The sequence below is a fragment of the Erythrolamprus reginae genome, chromosome 3, assembly GCF_031021105.1.
Source record: "Erythrolamprus reginae isolate rEryReg1 chromosome 3, rEryReg1.hap1, whole genome shotgun sequence".
NCBI lineage: Eukaryota > Metazoa > Chordata > Lepidosauria > Squamata > Dipsadidae > Erythrolamprus > Erythrolamprus reginae.
Genome location: NC_091952.1, coordinates 79,951,569 through 79,976,801, shown reverse-complemented (window position 1 = coordinate 79,976,801; position 25,233 = coordinate 79,951,569). Strand labels below are relative to the sequence as shown.

The window sequence follows — 25,233 nt, the reverse complement described above, 5'->3', positions numbered from 1 at the left end:
GTTCACACAAGCACCATGCTTGGGTTAAAATAAAATAAAATAAGCAGGTAGATTTATGGTGGGGAAAATCTCTTACGCAACATAGAAAGCTCCTGCACACAAATACCTTGTAGGTTATCAGGTTATTTTAGATATACAGTGATACCTTGTCTTACAAACTTAATTGGTTCCGGGACGAGGTTCTTAAGGTGAAAAGTTTGTAAGATGAAACAATGTTTCCCATAGGAATCAATGGAAAAGCAATTAATGCGTGCAAGCCCAAAATTCACCCCTTTTGCCAGCCGAAGCGCCCGTTTTTGCGCTGCTGGGATTCCCCTGAGGCTTCTCTCCATGGGAAACCCCACCTACAGACTTCTGTGTTTTTGCGATGCTGCAGGGAAATCCCAGCATCGCAAAAACGGGTGCTTCGCTGGCAATGGAAGTCCGGAGGCGGGGCATCCCAGCAGCGGCGGTGGGTTTGTAAGGTGAAAATAGTTTGTAAGAGGCAAAAAAATCATAAAACCCCGGAAAGTTTGTATGACGAGACGTTTGTAAGACGAGGTATCACTGCACAATGTGCAGAGACAAATATTTTGAATATGAAAGATGCATATAAAGGTTCTGCCACATACAGGCTGTCGCCACAGGAGACAAAATACTGCTACATTGTGATTGTCTCTACATCTCCTTCTCTTTAAAGCAACATAACTATGGATTAATGTTGATCTGGATAATCCAAATAACCCTTATTTACACTAATCTGCCCTCTTCCGGGATGCTGACTCTCTGAAAGGAAGATAACAAATGGATTTTTGGAAAAGCATTATATTAACATTCTAATGCTATGGTAAAATTTGGAAACTTGTTTTTTTTAAAAAATAACTTTCATCTCATTTTCTTTCCCAACATATTTGACAGGCAGTCTAATTTGACAGACGCTATTACTCATGTCCGAAGGCAATTGGGTGAACATCCATTTAAAAATCTTTTTAAGGGGGCTAACTGAAATCAATATGTCGAATTCAGTCTCATCCTGGCTTTTTTAAACTACGGTAATATTAGTAAAATTAATTAATTAATTAATTGATTGATTGATTAATTTAGTCCAATACACATTGAAGAGAATAGACATGTAGTAATATATATAGAGAAAAGGATAGAAGAAAAGATATAAAAATAGAGGAGAAGATATATGAAAGGAAGAAAAGATAAATGAGATAAGGAGAGACAATTGGACAGGGGACGGAAGGCACTCTAGTGCACTTATGCACGCCTCTTACTGGAGAGGTCAATCGTGGATAGTCTAAGGGAAAAATGTTGGGGGTTAGGGGTTGTTACTACTGAGTCAGGTAATAAGTTCCACGCTTCGACAACTCGATTGCTGAAGTCATATTTTTTACAGTCAGGTTTGGAGTGGTTAATATTACATTTGAATCTGTTGCGTGCTCTTGTGTTGTTGCGATTGAAGCTGAAGTAGTTATTGACAGGTAGAACATTGCAGCATATGATCTTGTGGGCAATACTTAGATCGTGTTTTAGGCGTCATAGTTCTAAGCTTTCTAGACCCAGGATTGTTAATCTACTTTCGTAGGGTATTCTGTTTCGAATGGAGGAGTGAAGGGCCCAGCCTTGTATACATATGACTGTATTCACATATTGTAAGAAATGTGAAGTGGGGTTTTTTTGGTTTACCCACCACAATCAGCACTGATTGTCAACAGCCAAAATTGTTTTATTAAAAAATAAGAAGCAAAATAAGCCAATTATTAACTCCACTAGGTTTCATATTATCTATTTAATTAACTCCAAAACACAGAAGGCTGTTAACATCCAATGGTGTTCCCAGGACCACCAAAACGAGATCTAGGAACAAACAAGAGATAATCTGCAAGTTGTATGCTGCACAAAAGCAATATGACTTGCAGGAATGCCAAATGATGGGAATGTTAATAGCTCAGGGTTGCACTGCAATGCACCAGATTGGAGGAAGAAACCCAACCAGTTATTATTCCATGTGTCTGCGCATGTGCTGTAGAAAAAAATGGAGAATGGAGGAACAGGAAGCAAGAGGTATCACATGACATAATCCTCTGAAAGGAAATACAGTATTGTTCTCCATTATGACCACTATGTTCTCTGTAGTCCCTGGAAGGTTATTTTGAAAGAAATGCAACCCTTAACCATCACTGAAAAGGACAGATATTTGTGATCATCAATTAAATAAAACCTCGTTCGTGCTGCTCTTTGATGCTTACTGATATCCAATTTTGTATAGGTTGTGTAAGTATGTCAACAATGCTCAAAGATATTTTGCACATATTTAAAATTATTTCTGTCAAAGGATTCCCTCTCTTATTAAGCTTAGTCTTAAAATAACTTTATTGTCACTTTTAGTCAGTGGTGGGTTCCTACCAGTACCGTAGGCGACTCTGTTCTGCCTACCGGAATTGCGCAATTTGTGCGCAGCCATCAGATTGGACAATTTGTGTGGAGCTGACAGGTTGCGCAATTTGTGTGCAGCCGCCAGATTGCACAATTGGTGCGCAGCCGCCAGATTGTGCAATTGGTGCACGACCGGTCTGGTGCTGGTCCGCCAGGCAGCGCCATCTTTTTTCCTGATTTTTTTGCTTCCTTCGCATGTACAGAAGCAAAATCTTGTGAGGAGATGCTTGCGTGTGCACACTTTTGGTGTTTTTTTGCTTCCACGTATGTAGAGAAGCAAAAAACTCACCGAAATCGCACATGCGCAAGCATCCCCTCACAAGATTTTGGTGTGTTTTGGCTTCCTTCGCATGTACAGAAGCAAAATTGTGTGAGAGGCAGGTACGGGTGTGGCCCGAATCAAGAGGATGCTCATATATTGCACCGGTTTGCAGGTAAATGCAACCCACCCCTGCTTTGAATGTAGACTAATCAGCATATATTAAAGTGAAATTTGTTGCATACAGCTCTCAAAAGATCTTCATCTCCAATATAAACTACATAAACATGACAAAATAAATACAAAATTATGCATATACCAACATATATTATATGACACAGAGAAAGCACAGTCCAATTTGGAATGATATGATTTTAATATCCTGGGATGATTCTAGATTCATTTTAAATCCAATTGTTTAAACCAGCATTTCTCAACCCCAGCCACCCTTTTAAAATAAGTGGACTTCAACTCAGTGATGGCTGCCAAATTTTTTACTGCCACACTGTGGGTGTGGCTTGATAGTCATGTGACCAAGTGGGAGTGGTTTGACAATCATGTGACCAGGAATAGCTTAAAGGTCTTGTGACTGGGTGGGAGCGGCTTACCGACCAAGATAAGTTTCCAAATAGGTGCTTGGACTTTTTTTCAGTTGATTAAGTCACATTATTTGAATAGTCACCAAATGATAGACAGCATTATTTGTTGAGGAACACAGTAACATTTTTAGGTTTTGTACTGAACCCACAAGGTTCAGTATAACAGATTAGACAAGTAGCTCAATTTTCTTTAATTGCTACAAAAGTTCACCTCTAGATAATGATTAAAATGATTAAAGCGTTTATGGGTAAAAACATACTATTTAATTATTTCCTATTTTAAAAGTTAAGGATTATACTAAGGTACTAGAGAAGGAAGGGCAATTAAAAAACTATTAAATATTCAATAAATAGTGCATACATTTACTACCCCCACTGCTTACAGGGGACAACAGCCCATTATTGCTTCAACTCCCAGAATTCTCCACAAAATAGTTTGTGTGAAGCTCCCAAAACCCTTCTTTAAAAGGAAGGAAGGAAGGAAGGAAGGAAGGAAATTATAATCCATCTTTAGCCTTCTGCTCAAAAGGGGCCAAGCAAGCCCAGCCCCATTGAATTGAACCCAGTTTCTTTAGCTTGTTGTGAAACAGTGATTCTGAAGCCAGCGTCCCGCCAAATATGATGGAAATGTGTAGCAGCCACTTTACAACCCCAGCGCAGGTGTTATTCCCTGCTGCAAAGTGATCACCGTCTCCCTCTGCCTGTGGATAATGGGATTTGAAGTCCATTATCCCTCTCGAAGGAACCAGGCTGGGAAAGCCTGCTTTAATCAATATTATATATTTATTGGATTTCTATGCCGCCCCTCTCCGAGGACTCGGAACGGCTCACAACATATAATCTATACAGTCCACAATATCTTAAATTCAATTAACTAATTAAAAATCTAAAAAAAACCAAAAACCATAAAAAACCAAATCATTCCATTCACTCCACATTCTTTCAGCACATTCAATGCATGAAACCTTCCCTCACTGTTTGTTTTTGTTTGCCGTTCCGACTTTTCTTGAGTTGCGGGGGACGTCCAACGAAGTGCGTGAACTCATACAGTCGCCGTCCACAGGCGGCTTAAACAACCCTCCTTTTAAAACCCGGCGCGCTGTTGCCTTCCGAGTCACCGCTGGGGGCGCTCGCACGCCGGGTTTCTGGATGATGGCTTTCGCCTCTTTTCGTTCCCGCTTCTGGGACGGGACAGGGAGGTGGAGTTGGGGCGGGCGGGCAAGGGGGGGGGGGTGCAGGAGGGAGGGAAAACGACCGCGAAGTTAATTATCATATCTGCCAGTTTAAGGAAGGGGGTTGTACTTGGGAAGGACGCAGAGTGGAAAAAAGGACCTGACGAAATAAAAGTAGCGATCCATCCAAGCTCGATCCCACAGTACCGGTGGCGGCGCTAAGCGGCGGCGAGCGGGGCTTCGGCATATTTTTTTGAGGGGAGCTTGGAGCTCGGTTTTGCGGGCGAGGTCCTCCTGGAGGCTCGCCCTTTCTCTCTCTCTCTGCCCGGCCCGCCAACTCCATTCATTAACTAAACCAGCCTCCAGGCTGAGCTAGTAAACCGAGTCGCCGGTCGGGAGTAGCCGGATCAGAGAAACACGCTGCGTGCGTGCGTGTGCGCGCGCAAAACTTTTCCCCCCAACTTCCCAACTTTTGGAAACTCATCCTTTCCAAGGAGTTTTCATTAAGTCTTCCTCGGGACTTCGTCACGATCGAGAAAGGAGGTCTCTGCGGTCTGGAAACTTCAATTCTCAGCGGCAAAGTCGACCCCAAAACAAAGCTTGCGACCCCCTTCGACCATCTCCTCCTCCTCTCCAAGCAAGCAAAAATCCGGACGCGAAAAGCCAGCTTAGTAGCATCGTTCCCATCGCCTGGATCTTCTGCCCCCCTCTGCCTCCCCTTTTCCAACCAGCTCGCCCGAAGACATCCTCGTTGCTTTGGAAAAGGCTGATTTCGGGGTCCCCCTGCCCACCAAAACATGCAGAATTACAAGTACGACAAGGCGATCGTCCCGGAGAGCAAGAACGGGGGCAGCACTGCCTTGAATAACAACCCGACCAAAAGCTCCAGCAAGAAAGCTTTGTTGGTTTGCCTCGACCTCTTCTGCCTCTTCATGGGTGAGATTTGAACCTAGCAAAGATCCTTTCTCCTGATTTAATCCTCTTTTTTCCCTCTCTCTCCCGGATCTCTCCCTCTCAAAAAAATCCCAAAATTCCAACGTCGCTTGTTTGCAAACTTTTCTCCTCCTTTTCCACAACCTACTTGTGAATACTAACCAATTCTCCTCTTCATTACTCTTCGAACGTTCTGCCTTTCTCCAACCCTCTCTAGTTTCCTGCAAACTTCCTGCAAAATTAAAACTTTTTCTCGCGCTGATTTTCTGCAAGGATCTCGTTTGTTTGGGGTTTGTTTGCACTCTCTTCTCGCTGACCCTAGGAGAGGCTCGGTGGGTGGGTGATCTCAAACTCTCCATTGTCTTGCCTCAGGTGACTCTGTGTAAATCATTGGCCGAAAGCCCTTCTTCGATTTGAGGCACGTCCTCTCTTTCTCTTTCCCCCTTCCCCTTTAATTGGCTTGATCTGACTGTAGGAAAGCACCTAGCTCCGAAATTGACTCGGAATAAAAAATGGATGTCCTCCTACTATTGAGCTGAGCCTCGTGTAAACAAAGCATCACTTCCCGACTCGCGACTTTTAAACGCAGCTGAGCAAATGAGGCGCCGTTTCTGTGGGCTGAATTCACTTGATTGCTACTGATTGAGCTTCTAAAAGTTTTCTGGGGTGAGAGGGGTTCTTTTCACATATTCCAGGTCTGAAGTGTGTATGTATGTGTGTGTTAATCTCAATTAAGGATCCTATTTGCAGCAGTAGTAACGAACTCGGAAAAAGGTTGTTAAAGGGGTTGGGGGAGGTGGAGTATACACACACATACACAAACACATGCAGTAATCTACATGAATGGCAGAGCACATACATGTAGTAATCTAGAGCAGTGTTTCCTAACCTTGGCCACTTGAAGATATCTGGACTTTTAACTCCCAGAATTCCCCAACCAGCATTCGCTGGCTGGGGAATTCTGGGAGTTGAAGTCCAAATATCTTCAAGTGGCCAAAGTTGGGAAACACTGATCTAGAGTATATATACACACACACATGTAGTAATCTATATGAATGGCAGAGCAACAAAGCCATAGTAATTGATGAGCTTGAAAGTTTGTTTTGTGGACTTCTGAGGGAACTGAGAACTTTGAAGTCAGCAATACCCCTTTTAGATTTGGATTTGGATTTAATTGGATTTGTATGCTGCCCCTCTGCAAGGACTGAGGCGGCTCACAGCACGTACAGAAAATCAAGAAAAAATAATAACAATCCACTTAATACATTAAAAACAATCTTTAAAATTCTAATTAAAAAACTATCAATATCATTCATTCATTTTAAATAAGTTGTCTTCTGCAACCTGTGGGAAGGGACTAACACTAAATAATTCTCTCCCCCTGCAAAGTCAAACAGTTGTTCCTGTGAGGTGCCACAATCTGATATAGAAAGCCTGCACTTTTAGACACAGGGATCCCCCCAGACAACATTTTGGTAGGGGTTATTATGCTTTATTTGTGGTGGTTTCAGTTTTCATGAATGACAGGCAAATGCTAATTGCATATAAATGCAAAGGAGAGGATGAGTGCTCAGTACACAAGCAGATGTTTAGAAGTTCTGTCTCTGGTAAACATCGATCCTCTTCATTAACTCTGCAAACTATCCAGGATTGAAAAGTGTATCTAACTTCTTGACTAAAAAGATGGTTTTTCAGGTAATCCTGCTCATACTGCAGAGAAACTGAACAGATGGCCATGAATGCTATATGGCACTAGTACTAAGGTGTTTGTTCAAATAACCTAGTGTGGAAAAGAGCAAGAATGCACTCCAAATTTGTTATGATAACATGATCTAGAAGATTGTTCCATTCAAACTCCTTCAGCTTCTCCATTTCTAAATATTAGGTGTATGGGTGACTTCTTCATTTTGGGGTGTCCAATGGAAGGGATTTTACAGCTAGTAAAATAATCAAGTTTGTACTGAAATGGGGTTATGTTAAGATTGTTTCTGAATTGATCCACTTATCAAAGAGCAGCAACTAACCTTGCCTCTTTTCCCCAAAACTTTATTAAACTTCAAAAAAGTATAAAACAAAGAAAAAGGTTAAAAATAAAGGGAAAGGGCTAGGGAAAAAGTAAATGTATGCTCTGATCAACTACATGATTTCCATACATATTATGTTGAAAAGGTCATATGGTAAGTGTATTAGTTGCAGACCACAGAAAATTTAGTCTTTTATGCTAATTAAGGATCTGGCTTTGTTGACCTGTGATTTAATTGTAGCTGTCCAGTTTACAGTATGATGGGTTTAAAATGATGCATATCTATCTATCAGATGATTGGACAATTAAACCTTAATTGGAGAATACCCATATTTTGATGTAGTATGACTTGACATATTTTCAATGGGATAAGACTATCATTCTAGAATTTCTAGTCATTGTGATTGGAATTTCTGGGATTTGAAAATCCAAACCAATAAATTTTTGAAAAACAAATGAAATGGTCCATTGGAAATGCAACATTTATATGACTCACTCAAAGTATTGCACTTTAACAAAACTGGCACACATGTGATCTTATTTTGTGCAATTATCATATTGTTATGTATATTATAATCAACATTAAGCAAGAAGTAATATATCTTAACAGTCTCCATGATTGGTGTTTATATTCCTAAATGCAAAGTTAATTCTGTGGTAAGCAAATCAGTGGCCATCTGCTTCTGTATCACTTGAGTAATTATAAGGGATTCTGAACATAAATGCCCTTTTTTATTCAAATGATGTTTTCTCATTAACTTCAGAAAATGCAGACACCCCTAGACTTCTGACATACAAAAATGATGACATTTTGAAGCAAAGAGATTATTTAATAGTATGTTTATACATGTGGATTCCTTGGTCTCTTTTCAGGTTAAACAAATCTCAGATGTATTTTCCTCTTTAGAGTTTTTATATTGTTTTCCCCTCATCTGCCTTATGCATAATAATCTATGGAGGCTAATACAAACAGGAAAAAGGACATATCTGTAAATGAAGACTAAGGGTGCTGCTTTAGTCTGTTTAATAAGGTGCAATTAAAGGTCTGATCCTATTTCTTAAATCTAAAATAGGCATATATTTTGGGATTCTAGCTTCCACAGTATTCCCCAGCTATTGATACAGGAGATGCAAATTGATTTTGGCCACCGGTTGCACAATTTCCTGTCAGCGGGTAACATTCCTGGAAAAAAGTCAGATTCATGATGCTACCCTTTATATTTCATGAAAGGCACTTTATATACTTTATAAAATGTTCGTAATGAAACAAATCTAGAGTAGCATTTTATTATGGCACAGAATGTAGGAAAGGCAAGTAGGATGCTTGGCTGCATAGCTAGGGGTATAACAAGCAGGAAGAGGGAGATTGTGATCCCCTTATATAGAGCGCTGGTGAGACCACATTTGGAGTACTGTGTTCAGTTCTGGAGACCTCACCTACAAAAAGATATTGACAAAATTGAACGGGTCCAAAGACGGGCTACAAGAATGGTGGAAGGTCTTAAGTATAAAACGTATCAGGAAAGACTGAATGAACTCAATCTGTATAGTCTGGAAGACAGAAGGAAAAGGGGGGACATGATCGAAACATTTAAATATGTTAAAGGGTTAAATAGGGTTCAGGAGGGAAGTGTTTTTAACAGGAAAGTGAACACAAGAACAAGGGGACACAATCTGAAGTTAGTTGGGGGAAAGATCAAAGGCAACATGAGAAAATATTATTTTACTGAAAGAGTAGTAGATCCTTGGAACAAACTTCCAGCAGACGTGGTTGGGAAATCCACAGTAACTGAATTTAAACATGCCTGGGATAAACATATATCCATCCTAAGATAAAATACAGGAAATAGTAAAAGGGCAGACTAGATGGACCAAGAGGTCTTTTTCTGCCGTCAGTCTTCTATGTTTCTATGTTTCTATGTTTCTATTTAGAGTCAATGTTTACTTATGTCATTCTACTGTTGTACTCTTCCAGCCAGGGAGATTAGAGACTGATCTCTCCAGATAAATTGGGTTTCTGACTTGGAATTGTGAAGGTTGTGGGCACCCTATTATTATTCTTGAGCAAATGTCAGATTCAGTAATGTGATACACAGAAATCCATCTACAAATGATTGCTCAGCTCACTGTTCTGTACACTTTTCACCAAGTTAACATTAGATACAATCCTTGAATGTTTTGCACACTGAAATTGCTAAGCAGGTAAACATATACTTCTATTTCTGAAAACTGTAGAACAGTTAATCCTTGCTTTTAACGTACTCCTGGATGAATGTTAAATAGAAAAATATATGGGTGACATATCATTTGAGTAGTTAAGTCATTGTATAGATTTGTCATAAAATTAAACTAGATTTAGTTGCCCTGTGAAATAGGTTTCACTCTAACCACTTCATCATAGTTTCTCCCCTAATACTTCCTTCATCACACTGACAAGGTTCATACATTAAATTAAGCCATAATGTGGTTTATTTAACTTTACCTTGGCATGTTCTGGGAACCCAGCTGTTACGGATTGTAAATCGTAGTCTAATTAACATATATGAACCTAGCCACTTATGATTTATTTCAGGGCTTCATAGAAATAATTCCCATTGAATTCCTCATAGTTTCCTTATGAATGAAGTTAGGCTGTCATTTTAAGCACAGAGTACAGGACAGCTTCTCTACCTTAGAAGAGACACTTGAAGTGGGAGCTCTTTGGCCAATAAATCAACACTTGTTGAGAACAGTAATTATCTGCATAGTGTTTTCTAATGAAGCCTCCAGTTAGACACTGTATTATCATTTGCATATCCCCTGAGGCAGGGATCTCCAACCTTGGTCACTTTAAGACTTGTGGACTTCAACTCCCAGAATTCTTCAGCCAGCTTTACTCTGAGGAACTCTGGGAATTGAAGTCCATAAGTATTAAAGTTGCCAAGGTTGGAGACCCCTGCCCTAAGGTACGTTAAAAAATGGCTTAGCTATTGAAAAATGTTATAATTTTTATCCTGATGTTATGGTAACGTTAACAATGCTTTACTTATTCCTCCATATTGGAGCAATCAGTTAGCTTTCACATAAAAATGCAGTACAATAGTGTGTCACTTTAATAACCACATTCATAACATACATGGTTTCTGCTTTGAGTATATTTTTCATCATTCTGTCAGTTTGACCTAATTTCTGAAGGCCTCTTCATCTGGTTCCCATTATTAGGCACTAATATATTAAGCAAGGTAATAGGTTCTGCTCCATCTTTTTTTTTCTTTGTTATTCCCTACAAATACGGACCTCAACAATCTTGAAGGAAAAAACTCACCATCATTTTTTAAAAGTAGAACTATACAGATACTATACATTAATCAGCTTTTCCAAATGGAAAATTAAACTCCTTGATAGGTGTTTTGCTTTTATCAGCATTTAGAACATTTATATTGTAGAAAAACTGTTCCTAAATTCACTTGTGGGAATAATTCTCATTGAGCAAATTATTTTACTTGTGAATAAATAAGTGTCACCAGGTTGGCTTATCAATGTGGTAAGAAGCCCATTTTAATCCTTGAAGAGCCTTGTGCTTACTAGTCATCAAATCCCTAGATGCTCCATTAAATATATTGGAGTTTGTAAATAAGATTATTCTGGGTTTGTTTTTTTGTTTTATTCTGCATTGTACTATTTTTATAAATAACTCAAGATGCCAAACCTATTTAACGCGCTTTCCTCCAACTAGTTTCCCCATTGCAGCAACCCTGTGAGATGAGATGGACTAAGTAAGAATGACTGTCCCAGAACCCCTAGTCGACTTTCATGCCTAATATGGGACTAGAAATCACAGTCTCCTGGTTTCTAGCTTGGTGCCTCACCATTAGATCAGACCAGGGATAGGCAAAGTTGGCTCTTCTATGACAGGTGGACTTCAATTCCCAGAATTACTGAGCCAGTCATGCTAATTTAGGAATTCTGGGAGTTGAAGTCCACAAGTCATAGAAGAGCCAACTTTGCCTACCCTTGGACCAGACAGATTGCATGGTGATTCTGGCAGTGACTGGTAAAATACATGGTCATGGGATCAATGACATAACATAATTAACAAATTAAAAATTAACAAAAGCTTTTTGTGTTCCAGCAGGTCTTTCTGTTTAGTGTCATTTAGCATGTTGACACTTGGAATGAAAAGCCACAGATTAATGCTAGCCATGTCTACTACTGTAAGAAATAAATCCCACTGATTTTAGTGGGGTTTACCTAATCCCATTAAATAATCACGTCGGAGTATTATGGCACAGTGCTACTCATGTACCCTTGGAAGCGGTGAGGCCTCTTTCAAGGTAAATATGAATGATCTGATTTATGAGCTGACTTGAGCATGAACTGGCTTCTTAATAAAGGTCGATAGGATTATTGAGTTATCAAGCATCAATTGAATTTACTTCCCCAATGATCTCTGTAAATGTAGGAAGAGCAAGTGAATAACCTTTTCCTGTGAGCACTCAATTAAGGATACTTAAAAGTGAGCTTCTGTGTATCTTCCCACACATCCATGTGCTGTCCTTTGTTTGGCTATGGGCCAGTGTTTTCACTCCATGATGACAATTAAGGAAACAGTTGTTGTTATTGGCTTTCCTTTTCTTGTACATAATATATAGATTCAGTCCAATTAGTGCCAGTTGTTAATTTTCAAATCACTTTTTCTAAGAGTGTAAGGTAATGATGGAATGAAAGTTGATAATGAAAGTTGGTAATTGTCTAATTTTAAAATCATGGAAATGAATGAATGTTTCAGATAACTATTTTATGGCCAAAAATGTTTCCATAATTAACAATGCAATTATACTAATTAAGATTTCAGTAGGACTAACTCTGCTAATGGGTTACGAACAGGTTAAGAAGGACATCAATTAGTGCTTTGCTGAGATGTTGCACAATTTTTTTCTTTCCTCTGCTGGATATATACTAGATGAATCTTTAACTAGACACCTGTGGGATTTTAATCCAGTGATATCTTAACATGATTTTCAAAACAAAGAAACTAGTTTATTGGAGAAGAAAGGTTACTTTATAAGATTTCTGTTTATTTGTTTTGTATTATTTGTATTCCACTTTTATTATATTTACAAATAACTCAAGGCCGTGAACATATCCAGCACACCTTCCTCCATAAAACAACAACCTTGTAAGGAGGGTTGGGCTAACAGAGAGTGACTGACTCAAACCCGCCTGCTGGTTTTATGGCTAAGGCAGAACTTGAAGTCAGTCTCCTACTTTCTAGCCTGATGCCTTAACCACTAGACCAGGGGGTAGGCAAAGTTGGCTCTTCTATGACTTGTGGACTTCAATTCCCAGAATTCCTGAGCCTACCATGTTAGCTCAGGAATTCTGGGAGTTGAAGTCCACATGTCATAGAAGCGCCAACTTTGCTTACCCCTGCACTATACCAAACTGAGTCTCAAAAACATTCATAAAGAAAACAACATGTATTAGCTTAGATTGTGCGCACAGTGAGGACGTTTATTAACATTGCAACTGAGTTACAGATGGAGTGTCCTTGTGCAAATTGTTGTTTCTCAGCCTGATTTCTTCACTCTCTGGACAATAATATGAGGACAAATGAATTGTAAAATACTTTGAAGAGTGGTGTGATGCTTTTCATTACTTTTTCTAGAACACATTCTAGCTTTATTATGACAGATATATAGTAGCTAAAAATACTAAAATGCATTTTTAAAATTCCTTCTTATATAAATATATTTAGAATCCTGTACTTAGGTAGCTTCTAGTGAAGTCTCTGGTCTTGTCATGCCACTGGAAGTGGAAACTGTTTCATTTTAATTTTACTGTACAGCAATAATTAGTTTTCTGGGCATCATGAAACCACCTATATGCTCCCATTTTTTGTTATTTAAAAATGTGAAACTGAAATAAATCTGCACATTAAAATATATCCTGGATTGGAATAGTAGTTTGTGTAATGTACCAGGTAACAGGAGGAAAGATGGTAAATAATTGTCTTAATTGGATGTCAAAAAGAAAAACATTTAATTAGTATATGTGAACTCTCCCTTCACCCAATGTAAATCATGCTTTTTTTTTTCATATTCTCTAAACTGCTTAGCGTACAGGTGGAAGAATATAATTAACAGTAGAATTAAATATCTTCTACACTAGAGCAGTTGCCACGCTGAATTCAATGGGACTTACTCCTAAAAAGGGGAACCAGATTGCGTATTTATCAATAAAAATAAATTGAAGCACAAAAAAAGTAATTGGGATCAAAGACAAACTGTCAGGCAAGGATATTTATCCCATTTTTGTTGCTTACAAATTATACAGCCTTTATTTCTGAATGCTGTGTATTCTGCCAGGATTACATATGAATTTTATCTTTTTACATACAAATCTAATAAATAATAATAATAATAATAATAATAATGATAATTATTATTATTACAAAATAATAATAAATAATCACAAAATTGGTAAGTAATAATAATAATAATAATAATTATTATTATTATTACTTACCAATTTTGTGAGAACGTACAGTTATTATATTTAGATCCTATTTAAAACTTAGAAAGCGTGATCCACCAGCTGATGGTTTGGTTGAAGTTTATACTTTCAGTAAAATATCTTTCCTAAAATCCTGTACCTGTATTCAATTACTGTAGATACGTAAAATGGCCTTGGAGCAGAAATGAATAGCTTGTGCATTTCCCAAATTGCCATGCTGTGCACCTCCAGGCAAACATCAGCTACATTATCTGCAATTGCTAAGTTTCAGCTTCTATCAACTCTAATTTGCATGACAAATGAAAAGGGATGATCTCAGGTCCAATCAGTATCAGTTGGAGGGCCACCAGAGATCTCCTTTGTGCTTTTTACAACTCTGATCCAAAAAGTGTTTAAAAATATTCAGCAACTGCTGGCAAAAAAAAAAGCACTAGAACTTGCTTCTCTGCGGAGGATGCTGTGGATTGGCAGATCACAAGTTTTTATGTTATGGTGCAACTGATGCTTATGTTCAACTACTGAGGATCTTTCTATTGCATCAGTCAGTTACTTAAGACCAAGCAGGAGCTGATGAGCCGATAATGCCTTTGTTATCTACACTCTGTAAAGTTTATCCCAAGTAGGTGAATCCTATGAACCATTTTGGAAGTGGAATTCAAGCACAGTGGTGTTAAAAATAAAAAAGGCATTTTATCTGAGAGATTTTCCAGCATATATAGGATATTTTAGAAAGATAATCAAAGTCTAGAAGTATTACTTTGGAATAACCCAAAACAATGAAGGTTGCAGTTCTATGAATGTTATTGTGAATTGAGTCTCATTCAATCAAGAAATCAGTTATCTAGCTTGTTATTTATTATAAAGCCCAGTTAATGGAAAACAAATGCATTTTTCTCAATCCAGGAGCAAAGGGTCACTTCTATATTCTATTATTAAACACATTTGCAATAAGATTTCTTATGATCAAAGCTGTTAGGAAATCAACAGCATGCTTTACACCATTCTTCCTAATCTACAATTAGATTTGAGATGCTACTCAGAGGTGTTAGATTGCAGATTACATAATTCCCAACTAGTATTGCTTAAAGTTATTCATTGTTTTTCCCCCTGCTCCTTCTACATGTTTTCACTGAATGTATTGCAGGTAAAATCTGTAGTTAGTCCCAAATGCATATGGTCCAATTTTCCAACATCCATCTAAGATACAAAAACGTAAAATATAAATGCCTGATTGGAAATCTTAATCCCATAACTAGCTCTGATAGTATTCTACAGGCTAGGTATTATTAAAGTTTCTCTTTTAAAGATTGGAAGCAGAAACTAAACAGCTGATAACATTGTAAATAAATACAGTAAGGTGTAAACCTTCACCATCCAAACAGTGTATAAAATTACTAGTTTTGAACATTGAGTCCTTTGCCAAAACAACAGGATTATCAGCAAATGAAATTCTGTATTACTTTGACATCCATAATGAAGGAATCATATGAAACTAATTTACTAGAATGTAGTTCCCAGCAGGCGGGAATGGCATGCTGCAGATCCTGGCAGTAGAGAGTTCCATCTTGCAAAACCAAGAAGAGAACCTTCTCTGCCATGGTTCTCTCTCAATGGAATATCATCCACCCACTGGCCTTTCGCAAGGCATTAAAAACTTGGGTTTGCCATCTAGCCTGAGGCCCTGGCAGTAGTATTGAGCCCGTTTCATGGTTAATTTGTATGTAGGATGTTATGAATGTTCTTGGCAGTTATTTTATGCTTTTGATTTTTTAAAAACGTGAGCAATTTTAGACCTGTTTTTATTTTGTTTATCATTATCAAGTTATCCAGAATCATGTATCTAGTGAGCATCTATACACATGTATATAAATAAATATGTTTATTTATGAAATTTATGTGCTTTTATCTCGTGGTGCAAAGTGATACTGAGTGGTCACATATACAGAATATATTTCTTAGAAAGTGAATTAATTGCTCTAATGCTTAATACCATTCTAGTACTAAACGAATACTGAAAGTTGATAGGTTCTACTTCCTTATCTAGAAGAACATTATTATCTTTAGGTTTGGAGCCCACTTCCTATTTGTAGAAATATCTGAATCTGAAGCTAATCTCAGATAATATTAATTAATCTACTTTTGGAGGGATTGGGTAATTTTGTTGTTTTCTGCTTTCCATAAATTTGGAAAGTGGACATCTCAAAGGTAGCATATATCAGGAGAGAACAGAAGTCTGTGAAAAAATTTTTTGTATCTGCAGCTTATGTTTTGACAGCTGCCGTAAGATATTGGGAAGGTAGAGGTTTTGCTGGATTGGTGACTAGTTGCAAGTATATTGTTCTCTAATCAATAAAAGTAGCTTGTGAAGTTGCCGGGGTTGTCATCACTTTGAGAAAGGCAGACAAACAACAAAATAGATTGTTAAGCCAAGTTTGTATGGAGTTGGTATGGCAATTAGCACACCTGTGGTTGAGTACAACATCACCAATTGAAGACAGATACATACACTGCTTTCTTAGTTTTAATGTTCTTAAAAGATATAGTATTGAGTCTGAGGAATATGGTGGCATAGAAATCCAATCAATCAAATAAACAAACAAACAAATAAATAAATAAATAAATAAAAATTGTTGACTATTAAATTTAAAGCAGGGCAAAATAGCTATACAGTGGTACCTTTACCTACAAACGCCTCTTCTTACGAACTTTTCTAGATAAGAACGGGGTGTTCCAGATTTTTTTTGCCTCTTCTCAAGAAGCATTTTCCACTTGCAAACCAGAGCTTCCAAAAGTGTAACCGGAAAAGGCAGGGAGAAGCCTCCATGGGGCCTCTCTAGGAATCTCCTGGGAGGAAACAGGGCCTCCATCCTCCCTGTGGTTTCCCCAATCGCACACATTATTTGCTTTTACATTGATTTCTATGAGAAAAATTGCTTTTTACAAACTTTTCTACTTAAAAACCTGGTCATGGAACAAATTAAGTTCGTAAGTAGAGGTACCACTGTATCAGCCTTTACTTATTCTTGATTTTGATTTTTCAAACTCAGTTTGCTTAGCTAGAGGGCTTACTCAGTGACCAGTACACTAAGTCAGGTCATGTTTTGCCCTTCCTATTATCAATACCTGTAGGCCTCAAGCTGTTAAAGTGTAACAACATCTGTAAAATCAATCCTGGGTGCCATGGCTTAGAACCTTGATAATAATAATAATAATAATAATAATAATAATAATAATAGTTATTATTATTATTATTATTATTATTATTATTAATTTATTAGATTTGTATGCTGCCCTTCTCCAAAGACTCGGGGCGGCTCACAATAGTAATAAACAATGTACAAATCCAATACTTAAAAAACATCTAAAATCCATATAATTAATGATGGAGAAGAGGTGGCACACGGAGCCATATCTGAGGGCACGCAAGGCGCTGCCCTATGTCAGCTGGTTTTCAGCCTTCCGGAGGATGGGGGAGGCTGTTTTCGCCCTCCCTGGGCTTCAGGAAAGCCTTCAAAGCCTGTGGATGGCAAAAAACGGACCCAACGAGCCTACTGGAAGTCTGGAGGCTTCAGTGAGGCCTGCACACATGCAGGGCAGCAAGGGGGGTTGCATTCACATCCACGGTGGGGAGTCATTTCATTATGAGTGTGGGCACATGCCCTTTTAAAAGCAGCAGAAAAGAAAAATAATGTACAGTACTTCAAAGCAGTAAAATAAAATGCTAAAAATTTAAAAAGATGGCAGCGCTCATACCATCTGATCCAGTTCAGTGATGTCACTAGCAGATCGCTAATGGTTCAGGTGATCCAATCTGACCTGGGAGGAATCCACCCCTGATTTGGTCCTCAATCAAACCTTAGGAAAGGCAGATAATTCCCTACTGAGGATTATATTGCATTGGTTATACACTGCTCAAAAAAATAAAGGGAACACTTAAACAACACAATATAACTCCAAGAAAATCAATCTTCTGTGAAATCAAACTGTCCACTTAGGAAGCAACACTGATTGACATTCAATTTCACATGCTGTTGTGCACATTCAACTTTGTACAGAACAAAGTACAGTGATCCCCCGGTTATTGCGTTCCCGATCATTGAGAATGGGCTAATTTGCGATTTTGCAACCCGGAAGTAAAAACACCATCTGCGCATGCGTGCCCTTTTTTCTATGGGCACGCATGCGTAGATGGCGCCGGGCAGATCAGCTGCTGGGCGGCTTCCCTAGGTCTTCCCCCTCTTGCTGGCGGGAGGGCGAGCGGCGGGCATCAGCAAGGAGTTTCCCCACCACCCACGCAAACTCCTCGCTGCCGCCCGCCCTTCGCCCGCCCACGCCGTTCATTCTCGCCGCTTCCCAGCTGAGTCCTGAAGCGAATTCGCTTCAGGACTCAGCTGGAAAGCGGCAAGAGCGAGCGCGAGTGAACGGCTTGTCCGCCGCCCGCTCGCGCATCGCCCGCCCACGCCGTTCATTCTCGCCGCTTCCCAGCTGAGTCCTGAAGCGAATTCGCTTCAGGACTCAGCTGGGAAGCGCGAGCGAGCGGCGCCAGCGAATGGCTTGTCCGCCGCCTGCCTGCCCGCTAGCGAGGAGCCGAAGATTGGGGGCGGCGCGGCTGTTTTAAAACGTCGCCGCCGGCATGGGGGGCTTGCCAGCACCCCCCGGACCCCCAACCTGGGTTTGGGGGGCTGCTAGGAAGCCCCCCATGCCGGCGGCGACGTTTTAAAACAGCCGCGCGGCTTCCCAATGAGTCCCGAAGACAAACGCGGAAGTTTGCCTTTGACGTTTGTCTTCGGGACTCAGTTGGGAAGCCGCGCGGCTGTTTTAAAACGTCGCCGCCGGCATGGGGGGCTTCCTAGCACCCCCCCAAACCCGGGTTGGGGGTCCGGGGGGTGCTGGCAAGCCCCCCATGTCGGCGGCGACGTTTTAAAACAGCCGCGCCGCCCCCAATCTTCAGCTCCTCGCTAGCGCTGCGGAAGTAAAAACACCATCTGCGCATGCGCAGATGGTGTTTTTACTTCCGCAGCGCTACTTCGCGAAAACCCGCTCGTTGCGGGGGGTCCTGGAACGGAACCCTTGCAATGATCGGGGGATCACTGTATTCAATGAGAATATTTCATTCATTCAGATCTAGGATGTGTTATTTGAGTGTTCCCTTTTAATTTGCCCCATTGACCCAGCCTGCTGGATAAAATACGCCTTATGTTTTCTTATAGTGTTACGGTATTTACTGCAGTTTAAAAATCAGCAAAGTTTCTTCTGTTACCCTGTAGCTGTATTAGGCACTTGGATCGAATTAATATTCCAAAACATTAAATTCTCTGTGCCTGTACTTGTTGGTAATAGGTTGGTGATAGGGTTAGGTCTGAAAGCAGAATCTTTAATTAGGAAGACAAAAAATAGAAAGAAACTAGTAATGATGGATACCCTGTTTAATCCAGATTATTTCTGGTGCCTTTTCCCCAGGCCTAGAATTCAGCAAATACTCTGAGTAGTTTCAGTATTTTCTTAGAAGCAACAGCTTCAGGTTGCTAATTCTATAAATGCTACTTTGAGTAACACTTTAATGCACTGCCTTTTTTAGCAGGCTACTTACAGCTTCCATCAATTGCTATTCATGAAAAATGGTGGCAGCATTGCATCCCAGCCAAAAATCCACAGTGCCTTTTATTTTAAAATGGGGCTTGAGTGCAATTGTTTTAAATAAACTTTTCTTCTTTAAAAAAAGTTAAGATTCTGCACAGGTTTGATCTGGAACAAAATAACAACTTCAAAATGGGCATTAATTCTCTTTCCAGAGTCCTTTTTCCCCTCCCATTGTAGGCTCCCTCAGAGTTTAGACATTCTGCAATAGAGGCAGGCCCACCCTTTCTTTTCATGAGTTTGCTGAAGCATGGCATTCAAAAAAAGGGGAGAAAACGAAGAGAACGTGAAGTATGCGTGTCCCAGCTCTTTGAAATCTTTGTCAGCTGTTTCCATTCTTCTGTGTGGGGAAAAGAACAAGGGAGGTGGAGAGGCATTTTCCTGCTAGTTTTTTTCTTTTTCAGTGCGAAAGCTGTTAGCAGAGGTTAGTTCCTGTGGCACATAATTTGCACAGAAACCTGACTGCGCTGTCTTTCCCACTCTTATGCTCAGTATAGGCATTGTACAAGCCTGGTCCCCATGGCAACCGGCCAAGAACACCAAGCTAAGGCCTTCTTAGCAAAAGAGACCCCGTTGCCATGGTTTTGAGGCAAGAATAACACCATCCCAGAAGCCTTTTGAGGTAAACGGGTAATTTTAATACAGTTAATTGTATTTCTCACCCAAGCAACCTCAAACAGACTCCCAGTGAAACATTATTTCTTCGTTGCAAGTCATCTCCTCCCACTGCCCAGGATTTTCATTAGAGATTGCTAAGGCATCTTACTAAATTTCTTCAGAGTCAATACTCAGCTGTTAAATATGACCTTGTTCAGATTCGAAGTGGCTTTTTCTGTATCCTAGAACTTTCTTGGCTTTGCTTTCTGGGAATTTTTGGCAACATTTCTAAGCATTTTGAAAGATGAAGTCCCCACACATCTAGAGGTAGACTGCTCTGAACCAAACTTCTGATTTTGTAGGCCACCATGGACCCTTCTTCTTTCTTCATCCCCTCTACTCATTACTAGAAAGGCTGAATTGTCTCTCCCTATAACAGTGATGGCGAACCTATGGCACGGGTGCCACAGGTGGCATGAGGAGCCATATCTACTGGCATGCGAGCTGTTGCCCTAGTTCAACTCCAGTGTTCATGTGTGTGCCGGCCAGCAGATTTTTAGCTCACACAGAGGGGCATTTTTGGCTTCCAGAGAGCCTCCGGGAGGATGGGAGAGTCTTTTTTACCCTCCTCTAGCTTCAAGGAATCCTTTGGAGCCTAGGGAGGGCGAAACATGAGCCTACTGGGCCCACCATAAATTGGGAAACAGGCCTTTTCCAGCTTCCAGAGGGCCTCCAGGGGGGCAGGAGAAGCTGTTTTTGCCCTCCCCAGGCATTGAATTATGAGTGTGGATACTCGGGCGTGCACAATAGAGCACACTCACACTCTTTTGGCACCTGAGGAAAAAAAGATTCACCATCACTGCCTTATAACTTAATTACCATAAGTTAGGCCATATCAAGATATCAAGTGAAAATGCTTCTGCATTCACCATTTTAAGCAACAATTTTCTCTGACCATACTACACAGACAAATGCAAAAGCATTCTTAGTATCTTAGTATCTTAAGGCTGTCTACCACTCTTCAAGTGGCAGAAAATTAAGATTGTGTTTACCCCTCTCCCACACTTCTGATTTCTATTTTGTCATGTTAACAATCCAGAAAATGATTCTAGCTTTGTTTCCCCTCTAATTAAACTTAATTTGCCGGAAGGACAATCACCACCAGTCATTTTCCATAACAAAGATGGTATAGACCAGGGCTACTTAGACACTTAGAATGGTGGGGCACACAACTAAGAAGTAGCATGCACTAAGAGGGATGGCCAGTTCTGCTGTCTGACGGAGTCAGTGCTCCAAATTCTGGTGTTTTTTGAACAGGAATGAAATTCTTTCTAAAGAATAATAAGTTGGTTTTCAGAATTCGCCCAGTGGGCAAGTAACAGATATGGAGATGGATTGTAGCCGACTGGTAGGTAGGATCAGTAATCAATAGCATAATATTTCAAGAAAATGACAGTTCTTGGCACCCAAAGTGTTATTGGTCTTTCCTGCGGCCTAGGATAAAATGGCCACAGTAGGCCATTCCCAATGATCAGATGGAAAAGGTATCCCGGCAGCAGTTCAACGTGGTCAATGAAAGCTGGGCTGATGGCAACTCCATGGTGAATCAGCCATCACGTGATCATTGATCATATCCACAGTGAAACTTTTGCCAGGTGAAGAAGGCAGATACTTGAAAACTGGGGCAGTTGAAGATAACTTTAAGCTTTCCCCAAAATGTGGAGGATGAAGCAAGGGCAAAATCATGAGGTCATGACAGGAAAATTGGCTTCTGGACTATAATTGTGTCCTGGTTAGGGTGAGCAAGGAAGAGCAGAAGAAATATGTCTCATGCAAAGATTAAGTGGGTTGGTTATTAAAGACAAAAGGAGAATGATAAACAGCCTTCTCATAGGCACCCAAGAATTGTTTATTCAGATAAGGCAAAGAAATAAACCGATGTTGCCAAACTTTTATCTTCAGAGTGAGATGTGTCTTGAGTTCTTTTTTCATCAGAGGAAAAGAGGAACTGAGGTTTTATGGGATTCTGAAATTACCTTTTTCAGTTGTCACCAGTTGTTCAGAAAGGAACACATGACAACTCTTTTATTCAAGATTAGGTGTTATCAACAAGCCCCTCTTCCATTTTGATGTAATTTGACTGTAGCCCATTAATCAGCAACATTGTCTGCTCCTGGAATTCCATTGTGTCTCTTTCTGTTTGATTATATCAGTAGTCTGCCTGGTGCTTTGATTGCATTTTTTAAAGGCTTAGATTGTATTGCCAGTGGCATATTTATACAAATAAGCTATTTATAGTTTGGGGCAAAAAACGAATCAGAAGCAGGTGGGAAGCCGAGTTTCGTAGGAGGATCCCTAAGGCTTTTACCAAATGGGCGTATTCCCTGCATTTATTTTATTGAGGTCTTTACGCTGCTGTCAAAGTGGCAGCACTTTTCAGGTACTGGAAAACTGATGCCTAATTATAGAAATCTTGTGAAGTTTACAAGTTCTGGTTTGTCTCTGGTACTTGGGTTTCCTTCGAGCAGGTGGAGAAAGGCCCCTAAGACATTAGGCTAATGTTCTCATTAAATGGCTGGGTTGTGAAATCCAAAACCAAAGAGCAAGGGCCAAGTTAGACATGACTAAACATGACAACTCTCCAACTGTGTAGAATGGATCTGAGGCTAATTTTGAAAACAAGGGTGGCAATAGATGAAGAATGGAGAACATTATTTGTCCGTATTTTTTCTTCTAGACCCAACCTAGTACCTTCTAGATTTGTTGTATTATAACTCCTACAATCCCATCAACACAACTCTAGCAGACAGGGGTCATAGGGATTGTCATTGTTGTAACATATCTGGACAGCAGGTAAAAAGAGTGCTTACCTTATGCTACAATCACTGTAAAAGGAAACTTACTAAAAAGGAATTATACAGTTGTGCAGGATGGTTCTGTTCTGCCCTAGACATGCTTTTATAGACTTTTCACTTTTGCAATAAGGCTGTACAGGTAGTTCTCAGTTTACATCAGTTCATTTAGTGATGGTTCAAAGTTACAATGGCTCTGAAAAGTGACATGACTGTTTTTCACACTTGATGACCATTGCAACCTGGTCAAAATTTGGATGCTTTTTAACTGGATAATATTTATGAAAGTTGCACTGTCCAGGGGTTATGTGATCCGCTTTTGTCACCTTCTGACAAGCAAAGTCAATGGGGAAGCCAGATTCACTTAACAATATTATTAAATTAAAAGCTGCAATGATTCACTTAACAACTGTGGCAAGAAAGGGTGTAAAATGGGGCAAAACTCAGTTAACAAATGTTTCACTTAGCAACGAGTCTACGGAGAGGGGCGGCATACAAATCTAATTATTATTATTATTATTAATAGTAATAATAATAATAATAATAATAATAATAATAACAACAACAACAACAACAACAACAACAACAACATAACTTTTGGGTTCAGTTTTGTGGTCATATACATTTATTTGTGACCAAAGGTCCATTTCCCCCCAATCAGGGATGAGTTCCACTTACCTTCACCCTCACGACATTTTGTGCATGGGCACATGCTCCCTCCTGCAATTTGGCTTTTGCACATGCTCAGTAGGTGGAATCTGCCAGAAACAATTGAGCTGATCAGCTGTGCTTTGGGGGAAGGAATAAAGGTCAGTTTAAACATGGGGGTGGGCAGGAAGGCCCATTTACAAGCAGCAGAACAGGAAAAACTTTCAAAACAGTAAAAGTTTTGCCAAAAATGCCAAAAAAAAAGATGGTGGCTCCCACGGACCAGCACCGACCGAAACGGATCTGTGACACCATTGTCACATCACCAGCAGGTCGCTAACGGTTTGGGTGATATGGTCCCCCAATAGATTTGTTAAGGAGGAAATGATGGAGTAACCACATATTTTTTCCTCATTTATCATCATTAAGCAACTATCTGCCAGGAAACATTCTGTAGATCTATTCTGCAGTTTTTCTCAAATCCTCAGAGGGCTTATCCTGATACTTGCTCATACATGGGCTAAAAGACAACTATGCTATATACAAATTCTGTTCCAATATTGTATGGATCAGACCCATGATACGGAACTCTTTCATACCAGTATCCATAGTCACATTTTGCACTGCAAGTGGGTTAAGTCCCATCTATTATTTAGCCTCCTTTTGTAGCAGTATCTATGAACAGTTGGGTAAATGCAATTACTGTACTTTAAATTGAGGCTTTTGTGCATGCCTGTACCTCTCCACCTCTATTTTATTCCTATTTCATGCTCAGTCTTTCTTGGCCTGTGTCTTTGTGGTAATGTTATTCAAGGTTGCATTAGTTTGTGAATGAGTTTTTACAAAATTATACTTTTCAATAGCTTCTGTTCTCCTAAAGGCCAGAGTTTGCAACACTTTTAAAACTTGGCATGAATTATTCACAAACCCAAATCCATGGAAAAGTCAGATGTAAACGGCCCATTTAAGGCAAGGGAAAGAAATATCCTCACATGCTTAAAGTTACAAAGAAGTTTCCTGAAGGATTGGCTCTGTCCTTTCTTGGAAAAACATTTCCCACCCTTTTCTTTCTATTTTGCATAGCAAACTGTATACCAGCAGCCATAGGCTTTGGGAAATTCTTCTCTATTGTGGACTTTATTGGAATGTAAAAAGTGAACAAACAATGGGTAGGTTTGGGTTGGTGTTAAATGACTTCTTGCAGTCAGTGTGTATTTTTTAAAATCAAATCATCTCTGAAATTCCAATCTTGGCTTGGTCAAAATCTCCCAGTGCCAATGAATGAATTCTAACAAATATACAAAACTTCATCTAGTGCTAGATATGCTTCTTACTCAGTAGTGGGTTCTGAATTAGTTTGCTACCGGCTTGTGTGTGCGCCTGTGACACTTCTGCATATGCGCAGAAGCCTCCCGGGCGGGTGGGTCGAGCCTACCACCACTGTTGCCGGATCTAAGAACCGGTCTGAACTGGGAGAAACCCAGTGCTGTTCTTACGCTCCTATAGTGCTTGCTGTGGAAGCAGCCCAAAACATCTGGTTGCTCAGGAACATCTTCAAATCATTATTATTCTTTCTGGAGAAAATGTATATGGTATT

The 25,233-nt window shown here is 39.8% G+C and overlaps 1 protein-coding gene across 1 annotated transcript in view; it reads left to right on the top strand.

The window, feature by feature from the left end:
• Positions 1-4,509: 4,509 nt before the first annotated feature.
• The window catches only part of PLPP3 (phospholipid phosphatase 3), a 105,749-nt gene continuing 85,025 nt past the window's right edge, over positions 4,510-25,233 (top strand). The window contains exon 1 of the mRNA XM_070745976.1: positions 4,510-5,387. Coding sequence (XP_070602077.1) covers positions 5,249-5,387 — 139 coding nt within the window. The 5' untranslated portion in view covers positions 4,510-5,248. The remainder of the gene's footprint in view (positions 5,388-25,233) is intronic.